Source organism: Colletotrichum costaricense (genome assembly GCF_030867565.1).
Source record: "Colletotrichum costaricense strain IMI 309622 chromosome Unknown Scaffold_11.1, whole genome shotgun sequence".
Lineage (NCBI taxonomy): Eukaryota > Fungi > Ascomycota > Sordariomycetes > Glomerellales > Glomerellaceae > Colletotrichum > Colletotrichum costaricense.
In genome coordinates, this window is record NW_026848240.1 from 1,157,167 (window position 1) to 1,169,947 (window position 12,781).

The window sequence follows — 12,781 nt, forward strand, 5'->3', positions numbered from 1 at the left end:
ACCATCCTGTCTCTGTCTCTGAGGTCTGAGCCTGGCCAACAACGAATTGGGGCAAAAAGTCCCAAGAACGACAAAGTCCATCACACTAGCTGGACATCGGAAGAAGCTAATTCTTGCCTCAGCCCGCAGGCACATCATCCGCTCCCCCGCGAGCCTTGCCAGCTGCAGCCATGGCCAGTCATGACAAGAGGACACAACGCACGCGGCGTCCCACGCCATGCCCGCCGCTCAGAATGAGGTGCCGTCGCCACGAGGCCAACCGCCGATGAACTGCCCCGGGTCTCGAACGGACCTTGGCCTAGCGAGCCGGCCGAGTCTCGAGCATCTCGGTCCCCCAGCCTAGGAACTTTAGCTTTCCATGCTGTCTTTTTTTTTTCTTCGATGGATCCATCTTGGGCCTGTTCCGAGCTTCCGAGTGTACAACGTTTCTATAGCATTCATCATGAACGTAGCGGAGCTACCGGAGCATTGAAGATCCGCAATGCCACAAATTATCGGTCGTCGGATCTGCTGACAAGTAGCAACATGCTTGGATCAAGACGCTGGAATCAATACCTCGATACATCTAGTCAGATCCACTATTGGCACGAAAACGCAGTCCTGGAAACCAACAACCCAGAGAGCATGGAAACCCAGCGTCAAACTAGCGCATTCCCGCATTCCTACACCCACAGAAGCTGACACAGAAAACACGAATGCTACCACAGCCAACTGCATCCCGCCCTGCAAACGGGCGGCGTATAGGAGCGTTGCCGCTTTCAGGCCAGGTTAATATGTAGGCGGCAACAATTCAATGTGGCATCCTTGCCAGCCACGTGCGAAGAATGTGCAGCCGTATCCGTATCCCACCTCCCGCAATCTTGCTTGGAGTTTTGGGCCGCTCTGCCGCAAACTCGATTACAGAGGCCCAACTGCTGGCCATGGCAAGCCACCGTGACAACACTTTTCAATTCTATCAGTACGGCCCAAAATATCATATCATGGAGCCTCGTCAATTTCGCAGTACCGATGCGTCATCTTGCTAGGTACGACCTCCACTTCCTTCCAGGGCTGGCAGGTCCGACATCCTACGGAGTACGACTCGTGGCCATCGTGGGCCGGACCAACCCTGCAAGAGATGTTTTCCCCCGTCGGCGCGTCTGGCTGTGTGACCGCTACTAATCAGGACTCATCGGCACCGACATTACGCCAAAGCTCGTGCGTAGCCGCCTGTATTCGTGCAATCCACCATGAGACAGGGCTGGTCGACTTAGTAGGGGAATTCCACGGCGAATGCATCCTTTTTGCGCTTCCAACTGGTACTCGGGAATGGTTGTATTGCGTATCTCTTCAACACCAGTTGCATACATCGTGCCGCCCATGTTCGCCCTTGACGGACGATGGTTCCACCTTTACAACGACGTGCAGGGCTGGATCAATCCGAGACATTGAGCCGATGTGGTCCATGGAATAGGAACATTGTGCGGCCTTCTGGAAGAATTCTGCCCCTTAGATTTCCTGCCGTCCCAGATTAGCGACTCGTCTCTTTCCCGCCTGTCCTCCACTGGGCCACGCGGGTCCCGATAGGACCCTGTGCAGACGGGACGTCAGCCTCGACATGCTGAGGTGCTGCGATGGTAACCGCTGTCGGAGCAAAAGACCAAACAAGACAGCCTTTCCGTTCAACGCCACGCCCCGTCATGCATGTCAAACATGCACATGTCGAAATATCCAAAATAAGGAGAGGGAAAACCACCCCTTTGCAACCGCCGTAACCCGAAAGAGACAAGTTCTTGTTGATTCAAATCTCGAATATACGCAGTCCCGAATGACAAAGATGCCACAAACAGACTTCCGGTAGCAGCGGAAGGCATGGAAGGCACAGTCTTCTCAACATGCGCAATGCCGGCCAGAAAGATCATCCCAACATCTGCAGGCTCCGTTTCAGAGTTCCAACTGGAGGAGCCTACCCGCGAACATCCATCACCGGTCATCTCCGTGTCAAACACGCAACGCGATCCCCTAGGCTCCCCCTTATCCGACATTTGACACCTGATGACACGCTGGCAGCCAGGCAGACCTTCTGCCGTCGCGGCTCACCTGAGGACTTTCCGCCGGCAATAACGTCGTGGTGGACTTTTCTTTGCAGGCCTCGCTTCTTAACGCTGCTGATCCCGCAGATCACATTCAAACCCAAAACAATACTGCCGCGAAAGTCGGCCCCCTTCGCCTAGTCTGGCAGGCCCCATAAGCAGGGGCCAACGGCGCCCCGCGAGTTCCATGGTAGGCCGCACGCATTGGTCGTATCGATTTTTTGACATCTCGACGCGTCTGTCAGGAGCCTCATTTTAAAACAACCCCGTATTCAATATATTTAAGCTTGCCCACCTTCCATTTTTGAAACGGGGTCGCTATTACTGATACTTGGAAGGCTTGATGGCACATGAGAAGTCATGTGAAAGCAACCAAACCTGGGTCCAAAGCACGACCCTCGACGTTGCATTGTATATTGTGGCGAGCCGGAACAACTGCACGCACACGCCGAATGGCCAGCTGCTGCAGACACAACAATGAGTCTCACGAAATGGGAATATCGGGTGAATGGGATTCGGTCATGTATACGGCCGATCAGCCTTCCTCACGAGTCGCGTGTCGAGAAGCAGAGTGCGACGCTCGATCCCCTGCTTCCATATCAGCAAAAGAGTCGGACTGCTGTCTAAAATGCTTGTTTGAAATTTTTCCGTTTGGAAAACTGGCCTCGAGCTCGCCTGGCTAGCGTGGAAACCATGTCAACTTGCTGCATGGCCCTGAATTTGACAATGCATACAATCTCGGCTCTCGCCGGTCAGCCGGGAGACACAAGGCCGCCAGGCTCGCCGCATTAGGGGGGGCGGGTGGCATTGCTTACTTCAGGACTATCCGGACGACAAGGCTGTAGAAGAACAAACGATCATCACAAGTAAGTGGTCGTCTTACATACGGCATATACCACATTGACATGGACAGATTTTGGATGAATTGGCCAGCAGGATCCTAAACATGGGTCTCATTTCAGTCCGCATATGGTGTGGCATAAGGTAGTGTCAACCAGTGTTGCGCTTAACCTGAAAATGGTCTACAGTCATCGTTGTCTGCAACCTCATTCTGCACGCGCCATCATCGGCGCTGTGCCGCCTCCTATTCCTGTCAAAATGGGATCACACATCCGGGCGTTTGGACTAATATCGTCGAGTCCCAAATCCTGCGAGAATTAGGAGGAACATTGCAGTGGATAACCCGGCTTATGGACAACTTCAAGATCGTTCCTGGAGGAGGCGCAAACGATCGTGGCTTGGTCCTTGTAAGAGTTGTGGACTCAAAGCAATGGGCACCCCGAAAGCCAAGCCTCGGAATTTGCGTGGGTGGCAACGTTAATGTCTGGAAGGATGCAAGTCCGCTTGGCCGACTGCCTTCGGACTTGTCACGCAGCCATCCCGCGCCACCCGAGGTATTCAGCGAATCAAGCACTCATGGGCTCAAGCATCGCTTCGGCCGAGATCTAAAGCTTCAGACACGGGGAGCGACAGCGACAGTCAGGCCTTTGCTAATAATATGCAGAGCAACGACAACATCGCAGCATGGCGTTTGAGCCCCTTGGTCAGCCGCTCCCAACGGCTTAGTCGCTCTTGTTGGACGTGATGCGATCTGCAGCAATCTCAAACGTCAATAGCTAGCAAGAAAGAGGAATATTGGGGATGAGGATATTATACTATATCGATCAGACCGCCTCGATGAGATGCAGACATGGTGCAAGTCGACTTTGCGACCACAAGACCAATCAATAGTCGTCTAGGCCTTCTCTGTTACCCGTGGACGAACACGCATGTTGCCAATTTTCTACCGGATTGGACCGAGATCGAAACGATTTGATAAAGGCAAGCCTTCCATTCAGTGCGTGGCGTCAAGACCAAGTCCGAATGCGGCGCTCTCCAGAGAGCGCCATCTGGTCAACTCGGCCGTAAACGCTAGACGGCGCAAGATTTTGGATCATTCCGAACAAACGTAGAAGCTCAACCTCTTGGCAGGGCATCGACTGTCGGCGATTGAGCCGCTTCAAAGTTGATTTGCTGGTGGTGCAAGGTGACATGAAGAGATCTTGTTAAGCTCACCGAAATAGCTTATGGGTAGCTACGGTATCTAGAGGCACTTGGAAGAGCTAGGTTGACGCCAGCTCCTGGTCCAATTGCCCGGTATACACATGTCATTCTTTGCTGACTTTGCAGTCAGTCCGAGGATGGAGACTTACCATGCAAGTAGGTGGTGAAAATAAGAATGATTATTGATCTGATGAGAATCCGGGGTAAGCCGCAAGTGGCCAGAGTCGTACCTGTCTGGTCTGGCTAAACGTATGGATGACGTCACGGTCCCGAATGAGAGCATCTCGACGTAGCTAAGGTAGCTCCTCCCTCACAGTCCTATGTCGTGATTGCAATTCATTTGCTAACCTCTACGCAGAGTATTTCCATCATTCGGAACCTCAATTCTTCAATTGCCATTACAATTCCACGCCGAGAAAGACGCAGCCTCTCTGGTTCATAACATACTTCTTCGCCCCCCCATTACCATAAACCGTAAAACTACAACCACAAAACCACAACCATGACCTCCCAAGCTCTCCTCCGCACCCTGACCCTCCGCGCAACAGCGGCCCGCACGTCATGCCGCGCCTCGGTCCCCGCGACCGCGACGAGACCCTTCACGGCATCCTCGACGACGAGGTTCGCGTACAAGGACACCCAGGACCGCGAGTCCCTGAACCCGGCCTCTAACGAGGGGACCAAGACGGGCCGCGACACGGAGGTGGCGCACGAGAAGGAGGCGTTTGACCCGTCGACGACGCGGCCCAAGGGAGAGAAGAGCGAGGACAGCGGCACGCTTGATGTTAGCGGCGCGAACCAGGCCGCGTCGAAGCCGCAGGGGGATAACCCGGGCGGAAAGGGTGCTGGGCGGAAGGAGGGGGGCGGTGAGGGGAGTAGTGGTGCTGGGAGCGCGCCCAAGGCTGGAAAGGCGTGAGGTTTGCTCTCGTGGAGTGGAAAACTTGGTGTTGGGTTTGTCGCGATGAGAGGTTTGGCGAAGGGGGGTGGGAGATTCATGGCGAGAAGGAAGGGGGTTGGGATTGGCTGGGAGGTGAGGATGGAGGCGGCATAGCATGGCATGGCAGAGGTGGTGACGGAAAATATCAGTATCATCAGCATCAGGACCGGGAGAGATATCGTTTCTGTCTCGACTTTTCATTACATGACCATTGAGATAACACGGAGGGCAGCTTCCGAGTTCACCCGGCATCTTTCTTGGTGCTGGACTATAAACAATTGTGGTTGCTTGCCTGCACACAAGACAGAATCCATGGAAACAGTCACAAGAGCAAAGAAGAGCAAAAACGACAGGAGCCGACCGAGGTTCGAGCGCAGGAGCCCTGAAGAGTACGGAGCATCACGCACTAGTCAGCACTTCACGGCTTTCACCCCTCGGTCACCAAGGCCCGATACTTGTTGTTAGGACAGGAAGGCACAAGACTTCTGATAAGGCAGGCCTCCTATCTAGGTGGTTCAAGCCAGATGTGTGTGTGTGTGTGTGTGTATCCTGAGCTATCAATCCCCAGTCCTGCTATATACCATGCGCATTACTTAGCTCCCTACCATGGACCTAAATATCTCGTGTGCTATACGTATGGAAATTGAAGGCGGGGCTAGTGGATGTGTGATCCAGGACACCCGAGTGATTCACTACCTTGACCGCCTGGGAAATGACCTACCCGCCGCAGAATACTCATCAGACAGCCTCGCGAGGCTCTATAACCGATGAATCATCACCACCCGTCAACAACAAGTACCTGGGCCGTATGGTCGAGGGGTTAATCGGGCTGCAGAGGCCCCGGTTAGGCAGTGAAGACTCCTGTCTATTTCGGGATCCAAGTTCGATTCCTCGATCGGTCGTCCCATTGTTGTTTTTTTTTGTATTTTTTTGTGTTTCTTTTCCTTTTCTCCCTCGGTTTCCGACTCTTCTCAAGTCGTCGTGATATGCACGGGGAATATCAAATGCAGCCTCAACGCCAAAGCACTCACTTCCAATCGAATTCGATATGTCCCCTGCTCCCCTTCCCACCGCGCGCCTGTCGTCTGCCGATCGTCATGCCGATGATATCTCGTTCTTTCTCTCTCTCTCTCTCTCTCTCTCTCTCTCTCTCTCTCTCTCTCTCTCTCTCTCTCTCTCTCTCTCTCTCTCTCTCTCTCTCTCTCTCTTCTCGCAAATCCGAATCCACACCTAAGCCACAATGGCAGCCTTTACGCATACAATCCATCAGGATCATCATTCTCCTCATCATCATCCACCACAACAACAGGCTCCTTCTTCTTGGTCAAATCCTTGCGACACATCGGACAGCTGCCCTTACTCCTCAACCAGGGGCTCACGCACTCGAGGTCGAAGCGGTGGCTGCTGTGGCAGGGGAGCTCGACGACGAGCGGGTACTTGTCGTCGAGGAACTTTTCGGCGCAGATCGGGCAGGCCTCGTCTTCCTTTAGGGATTTCTTGGGGACGCGGTCGAGGGAGTCGAGGTACTCGTGGGACACGCCCGGGATCTCGGTGGGCGGGGAGGAGATGTCTGATTCGAGGGCCTCGACCAGGGAAGAGAGGAAGGCTGCGTTTTGGGTGTTGGGCGCGGTGGAGAAGAGGGTTTGAAATTGTTGTTGGAGGAGGGTGTAGAGGGCTGCTGCGTCCACGGGGGTCGGTGTCGCGTGGGGGTTGTGGTGGGCGGCGGCGGCGGCGGCGGAGGCGGCTGCGTGGTTGTCGGTTGTGAGGTTTGAGAGGAAGGAGGTGAAGGAGGACATGTCGATGCGGCGGGTTCCGTCTTGGGTTGAGGGCCCGGGCTTGATGTTGTGCTCGACTGATTGGGGGGGTTAGTCATTGTTGGATTGAGTTTGGGGAGAGCATAGGAGGGTTGTTGGTATACCTTCGTATTGTGTAGCCATGGCGGGCGGATGTTCTGCTGCTTCGATTTGGCAAATCTTTCTGTGACGAGTTTGGGGAGAGCGACGAGGTCAGACTGAGCTCTGGATAGAGGTCCACCGATAGAACCCAGGAGTCGAGGTTGGGTTGGAGGACGAGGATGTAGGTGGTTGGCTTGGTTTTGTTGGTTCAAGGATGGAGGCTGCCGCGATGATGTGGCCTAGGCAGTCGTTCGGTGTCGCACGTCTCGGTCAACGCGGGGTGGTGGGATGGACGGGTGGGAGAAATTGGAAAAGGTGAGGGGAAAAGCAGCGAGCTCCAGCCTCCGCGGGGGATTGGAGTCGGAGCCCACCTCAGAGAGCTTCTAGCGCGGAGCTCGGCTGCAGGGATCAGGCACCCCGCGTTAGTCTGGCTCGCCTTGCCTTTGCTTCATCCACCTCTCATCTTGAGCAATCTCACCTAACTGTCTCTTCAACTCTGACAAGCCTCCATCTCTGTAACTTCAATGAAATACTCTTCCATAAGATGGCTATAATTGATTGATCTCCTTCAGATTCTTAGGTCATAAAATTTATCCCAGTGTTGCAAGGTCTCTTCAAAATGTTCATCGGTTGAACGTACGACAGCAGGTACCAAGTCAAAAACTTCCCATCAGAGGAAACTCTACCTCTCGGCTTAGTACAACTTGCTACTCTCCTCGTTATGATTTTCAGGTTCTCCGGAGGGCCTTTACCTAGGTCTTGCTGATGAACGACCTCCAATTGAGAGAAATTCCGCATTCTGCAGTCGCGGATTCCGCGGTGGTGGAGTTTACGATTCGGCGGACTGTCCGCGTTCCCCACGTCCGTCCAGTGTGGGCCTTAACGCCGAAAAGGCAAGACTTACACCATTCGTTGCAGATGTACAGGCTGAGTTTGAAAGGTGCCATTGAAAATTTGAACACCAGTCATCGGAGGCTATCTACCACTGACATTAAATGAGCCAGTCAAAAATATTTAGAAAGAACAATGTCTTAAGGAGGCTTGAGGAGCTGACCAGATCATATCTGGACGGAGAGAGAGAAGATTCGCCATCCGGCGTTAAGCAGCCACCGAGCTCTCCGTGTAAGGCGGAGCTCTGCATGACTTGCGGACTTTTCCCAGCTCGAGGTCTTCCGTCTCGGCTTCCTTCCCCCGTCCTTTTCTTTTTCTCTTTCTTCGGTTCTCGTTATCGCTTCCTAGACACCCAAAACGTCTCGTCGGATTTGCGGTCAAAAAAAGGCAGGAAGGACATAGAGCATGACCAAGGTAAGGTAAGGTAGGCAGGGCTTTCTAGCCGAGTACGTAGCTACTAGTCATGTGTGAAGTGTGCTTTGGCATTCTTCAAGTTCATGCAAAGGCCGTTTTGCCTGAATGCGAGATTGTGCTCCACGGAGTAGGTGTAGATGAGTAACCGCCAAGTAAGGCCAATACGGACTTCAAGGTGAACCGTGAACCCCCTCCCTTTCTCGAAATCAGAGACGAAAAGCTGGAGACTCTGCGAACCTGATGTGGAACCCCGAGCGTGGAGAAGCCGTTGTCATGCTCCCGAGGCGGTCTCCCCGGCGTCATTCCACATCGACGCTACCTTGTACCTACTTCTACTTCTTTTACCGTGACGGCGTTAAGAGAGTGGAGCCTTCTTTGTAATCCAAAGACATCTGCAATAACCTCTATATTTGCACTTTCCGCAGAGGGAGCAACTAGACGCTCAAGAGATAAGTAGAAAGCCGCTCCGACCTCCCCTGTCCAAGTTTGAAAGACAAACCATTCCAACTTTTCGCAATCGTCTCTTTCTTTTGGGGTTTCTCTCCCCTCCCTGCTGTAGTTCGCAAACACCCCCTCCCCATCAAGTACCATCCTAGTTGTCAACGGTCTCCAGTCGTAGACGCAGGTGCCAACTTGTCGTCATATCCAAGGAACATTGCTCGACAGCCTGCCTCTTCCGCTCCGGCTCGTCAACCAGCACACGCCTCTACCCTCGATCTTTCCGTCTCTTTGCCTAAGACTTACCATCAAAAGGTACAATAGCCTTACGCTTCATCCATCCCTCTGTGCTCAGTCTTGCACTCCCCTCATATAGCCTCGTCTTTAGATCACCACGCCCCCCCTTCTCACGGCCTTGTCTCACCAAGTACACACAGACATTGTAAAGATCAAGCAAACTTCATTAGGGTTCGAAAAAGCTCCAGCGCCAGCCAAGCCCTCATAAAGCCCGCATCAACATATCCCACAGACGTCCTGCACTCTGCTCTCGCGCCTCTCTCTCTCTCTCAACTTGTTCTCTTCTTCTTCTTCTTTTTCCCACAGACAGGAAAGAAGCGCCAACCGCTGCAGCATCACAGACAATCATACCCGTTTACCACTGCGCCAGACACCCAACCCGTCGGACCCGACATCTTCGTCGTATCAATCATCTCACCTTTTCTTCTTCTCTCTGTTCCATAGCGACAAAGGGAAAAGCTACAGCAAAAAAACAGTCTTACTCCGATCTGATCCAAATTCTAACAAAACAACAACCCCAAACACAACACAATGGCGCACAACGCCGCAGTCATCGGCTCCACCGGCCTCGTGGGTTCCCACATCCTCGGAAACCTCATCACCTCGGAAGCCTTCGCCGCCGTCAACACAATCTCCCGCCGCCCCCCCAAAGCCGGCGGCCTGACCCTCAAGCCCGTCATCGAGCAGGACACATCGGCCTGGCCCCCGAAGCTCGCCGCCCTGCAGCCCACCCCCACCGTCGTCTTCTCCGCCCTCGGCACCACCCGCGCGGCGGCCGGCAGCATCGCCGACCAGTGGAAGATCGACCACGATCTCAACGTCGAGCTCGTCAAGGCCGCCAAGGCCGCCGGCTCCAAGGCCTTCATCTTCATCTCGAGCGGCGGCACCCGCGGCGCGCTGAGCGCTCAGGCGCCCTACAGCAAGATGAAGAACGGCGTCGAGGACGCCATCAAGGAGGCCGGGTTCGACCACGGCATCATCCTCAAGCCTGGTCTGATCTTGGGCGCGCGCGAAGAGAGCCGCGCCGGCGAGGGCGTTTTCCAGTCCGTCGTTCGCGGGCTGGGTATGCTGCACCGGGGAGCGCAGGATACGTTTGGCCAGGAGGCCGAGGTGATTGCCCGCGCTGCTGTGCACGCTGCCGTCCTCGTCGAGCAGGGCAAGGCGCCTGCCGGTCTGTGGGTCATTGAGGCGCCCGAGATTGTGAGGCTTGGGCGGACCGAGTGGAAGCACGGCGCCTGGCCCCGGTCTTAGGTCTCGGGGAGGTTCAGACGGGTGTTTGTCAGTGACACCCAAAGAGCCAAGGTCAAACCTTCTCAGGAGGACAGGTACGCCCCTCGTCGGAATTATTCTTTTCCTCTCCTGGTCTCACGCCATCTGTCTCCTCTCGCGGGATGTTTCGGTGGTATTACGGCGTTCCGGCCTGGGGCTACACTCTGCTTGTGGCCCAATGGCATCTTTAATCGTGGTTATGGCGACGCAAGAGACACAGGTCACGGGTATCGCGGATGATGGGTGACAAACGGTTCGGGTGGAGAAAAGCTTGTTTCGTGTGGAATCACGAATCTTGTCTTTATCCGTTGTCAGTGGGAACGTTGAGAGACGAGGCCATCAGCAACATCGCGATAATTTTTTTTTTTTTTCCTTTTCCCCTTGATGATATTGTCGGATTTGATTAGTTTTGCTGGAATTCGTTGATATCCCCTCGTGTAAGAGAAATACCACCCAATTGTCTTTAGATAAACGAAGAAAGTTTACGTCCAGGCAACAGAATGTCAAGTATTCATCTACTTATTTATATAATGGATCTACTTCTTGGGAAATGTAGTCAATTGTGCTTCCTATGATCAACCTGCTCACGTCTTACACTTACACGGGACGAATCAATTGAATATGTGAAAATCATCGGACGAGAGAATAAGCAACGAAGATGACTGCATTGTCATACGGCAGCCCCCCGGCCTGCCTGCCGGCTTGTCCTTCCCCCTCCAGAAGGCGAGAGAGGGAGGCCCCACTGCGGTGGTCGGCGCAACGTCGTGCCCCTCCCGATCGCAAAATCGATAACGCACCAGGGCAGGTGCACCTTGCACTTGCACCTGCACCCACTCTCCCTCGAGAGCCTTATCGAAGCCGCCCGAATCGCCCGCATTGGACCTTCCGACTCCAATCAGTCACACCGGAACGACGACCCCTCCATTTCATCCCGCAGCCCCACCACCACCTTCATCTCATCATCGAAGCGGCTCTCTTCTCACCCAATGTCGCAATCTGTCTGACGTTTCTCACTTTCACACTTGGGAAAAAAATCTTGAGATATTTTCTTACAGCCGCAAACTTCTTTTCAATGTAAGCTATGCTACCTCGTTGCGTCTGAATCCCCTGAATTGACACATTTACCAGATACCAAGCTCCACCAGGCTTACTGTTGAGAATCTCACTCACTCACCTCGGTGTTGGATTAATCAGCCTCGCGACAACCGCACATTTCAACCACCTCTCAACACAGAGGGCAGCGTGTACAAAAAGGAGTCAAAACAGAAGCCAGGAGAAACCAAAAACAGCAAAGATGGTGGCAACAGAGACAACCCGTCCCCTCATCGTCGGCCCGGAGTCGGGCCCGGAGGCTCCTTACCCGTACAAGATGGAAGGCAAGGTTATCTCTGGCTTCGGTCGGGGGTCCAAGGAGGTAAGTCGGTCACGGCTTTTTCTAAGGCAACCACTTCACCGACGATTTCATCTCTTGCTCTGCTCATTCTCACGATCTTTACACAAAACGCCCCAAACTCACACCCCCATACTTCTTCATCTACCCATCATCCTCCCCGAGCACAACATCTCACCAAACCTCCATCCCAATACTTACCAACCCCACCACAGCTCGGCATCCCAACCGCAAACCTCCCCGTAGACGCCTCCCTCACCCCCTGGATCGACACCATAAAATCGGGCGTCTACTTCGGCTGGGCCTCCCTCTCCCTGCCCGCCTCGCACCCGGACCGCGTCGCCGCCCCCGGCACGTCCTCCACCGCCGGCGCCGGCCCCGCGCAGCCGCACGTCGACTTCCAGCTCTACCCCATGGTCATGTCCATCGGCTACAACCCCTTTTACAAGAACACGGTCCGCTCCGCAGAGGTCCACGTCCTGCACAAGTTCTCCGCCGACTTCTACGACGCCCACATGCGCCTGCTGATCCTGGGCTTCGTCCGCGACGAGCTCGACTACAAGAGCCTCGAGGCGCTGATTGCGGACATCAACACCGATTGCGAGGTGGCCAGGACCTCGCTCGCCAGGGACGCGTGGCACCCGCCCAAGGCGCTGCGGCCCAAGGGCACCGTGGACGGGACGCTCGATGCCAAGTGGTTGGTTGAGGAGCTGCCCAAGGCTTAGGCTCTGCAAAAACGAGAAGCCGAAATCTCTCGTGATCACATCACATCCTTGTCTCATTCACCTCTCATGATTATGAAGTCTCTTCACAAAAGGTACACAAACAACAAACAAACGAAGCGTTAGAAATATAGAAGAATGCATTCATTCGAAAAAAAAGGTTCTGCCTGTCCAAAACATATAGGGTCCTTGGGTATTTCCCCTCTCTCCCCCCGAGGGGTTGTTGGCTGAAGTGAAGTATCGTGAAGGAAAGAACGAGTTATATGACCATCGATCAATCCTTTCCGCAAAGATGCGCCTTTCCCGGCCTCTCCCTGTAACGAGAAATGGTAATGTCAAACAAATGACGAGAGAACACACTGGACCTTTGAATCAAAGTGAAAAACGCCTCCAATGCCTCTCCCCTCCCTCTT

General features: G+C 54.0%; 5 protein-coding genes across 5 annotated transcripts; 3 read left to right on the forward strand and 2 right to left on the reverse strand.

The window, feature by feature from the left end:
* Nucleotides 1-1,391: 1,391 nt before the first annotated feature.
* Nucleotides 1,392-1,681, reverse strand: CCOS01_10735 (uncharacterized protein; the record flags this gene model as incomplete). The annotated part of the gene is made up of 2 exons (XM_060458889.1): nt 1,392-1,543; nt 1,588-1,681. 2 exons carry the CDS (start codon nt 1,679-1,681, stop codon nt 1,392-1,394), a joined length of 246 nt encoding a protein of 81 aa, XP_060310691.1.
* A 2,936-nt stretch (nt 1,682-4,617) lies between these two features.
* Nucleotides 4,618-5,031, forward strand: CCOS01_10736 (uncharacterized protein; the record flags this gene model as incomplete). The annotated part of the gene is made up of 1 exon (XM_060458890.1): nt 4,618-5,031. One exon carries the CDS (start codon nt 4,618-4,620, stop codon nt 5,029-5,031), a length of 414 nt encoding a protein of 137 aa, XP_060310692.1.
* A 1,271-nt stretch (nt 5,032-6,302) lies between these two features.
* On the reverse strand, nt 6,303-6,989 carry CCOS01_10737 (uncharacterized protein; the record flags this gene model as incomplete). Its single annotated transcript, XM_060458891.1, has 2 exons — nt 6,303-6,904; nt 6,971-6,989. 2 exons carry the CDS (start codon nt 6,987-6,989, stop codon nt 6,303-6,305), a joined length of 621 nt encoding a protein of 206 aa, XP_060310693.1.
* Nucleotides 6,990-9,518: 2,529 nt separating this feature from the next.
* On the forward strand, nt 9,519-10,238 carry CCOS01_10738 (uncharacterized protein; the record flags this gene model as incomplete). The annotated part of the gene is made up of 1 exon (XM_060458892.1): nt 9,519-10,238. The coding sequence occupies one exon, from the start codon at nt 9,519-9,521 to the stop codon at nt 10,236-10,238; it is 720 nt and encodes a 239-aa protein (XP_060310694.1).
* Nucleotides 10,239-11,550: 1,312 nt separating this feature from the next.
* CCOS01_10739 (riboflavin kinase) lies at nt 11,551-12,371 on the forward strand (the record flags this gene model as incomplete). The annotated part of the gene is made up of 2 exons (XM_060458893.1): nt 11,551-11,670; nt 11,862-12,371. 2 exons carry the CDS (start codon nt 11,551-11,553, stop codon nt 12,369-12,371), a joined length of 630 nt encoding a protein of 209 aa, XP_060310695.1.
* Nucleotides 12,372-12,781: the final 410 nt, after the last annotated feature.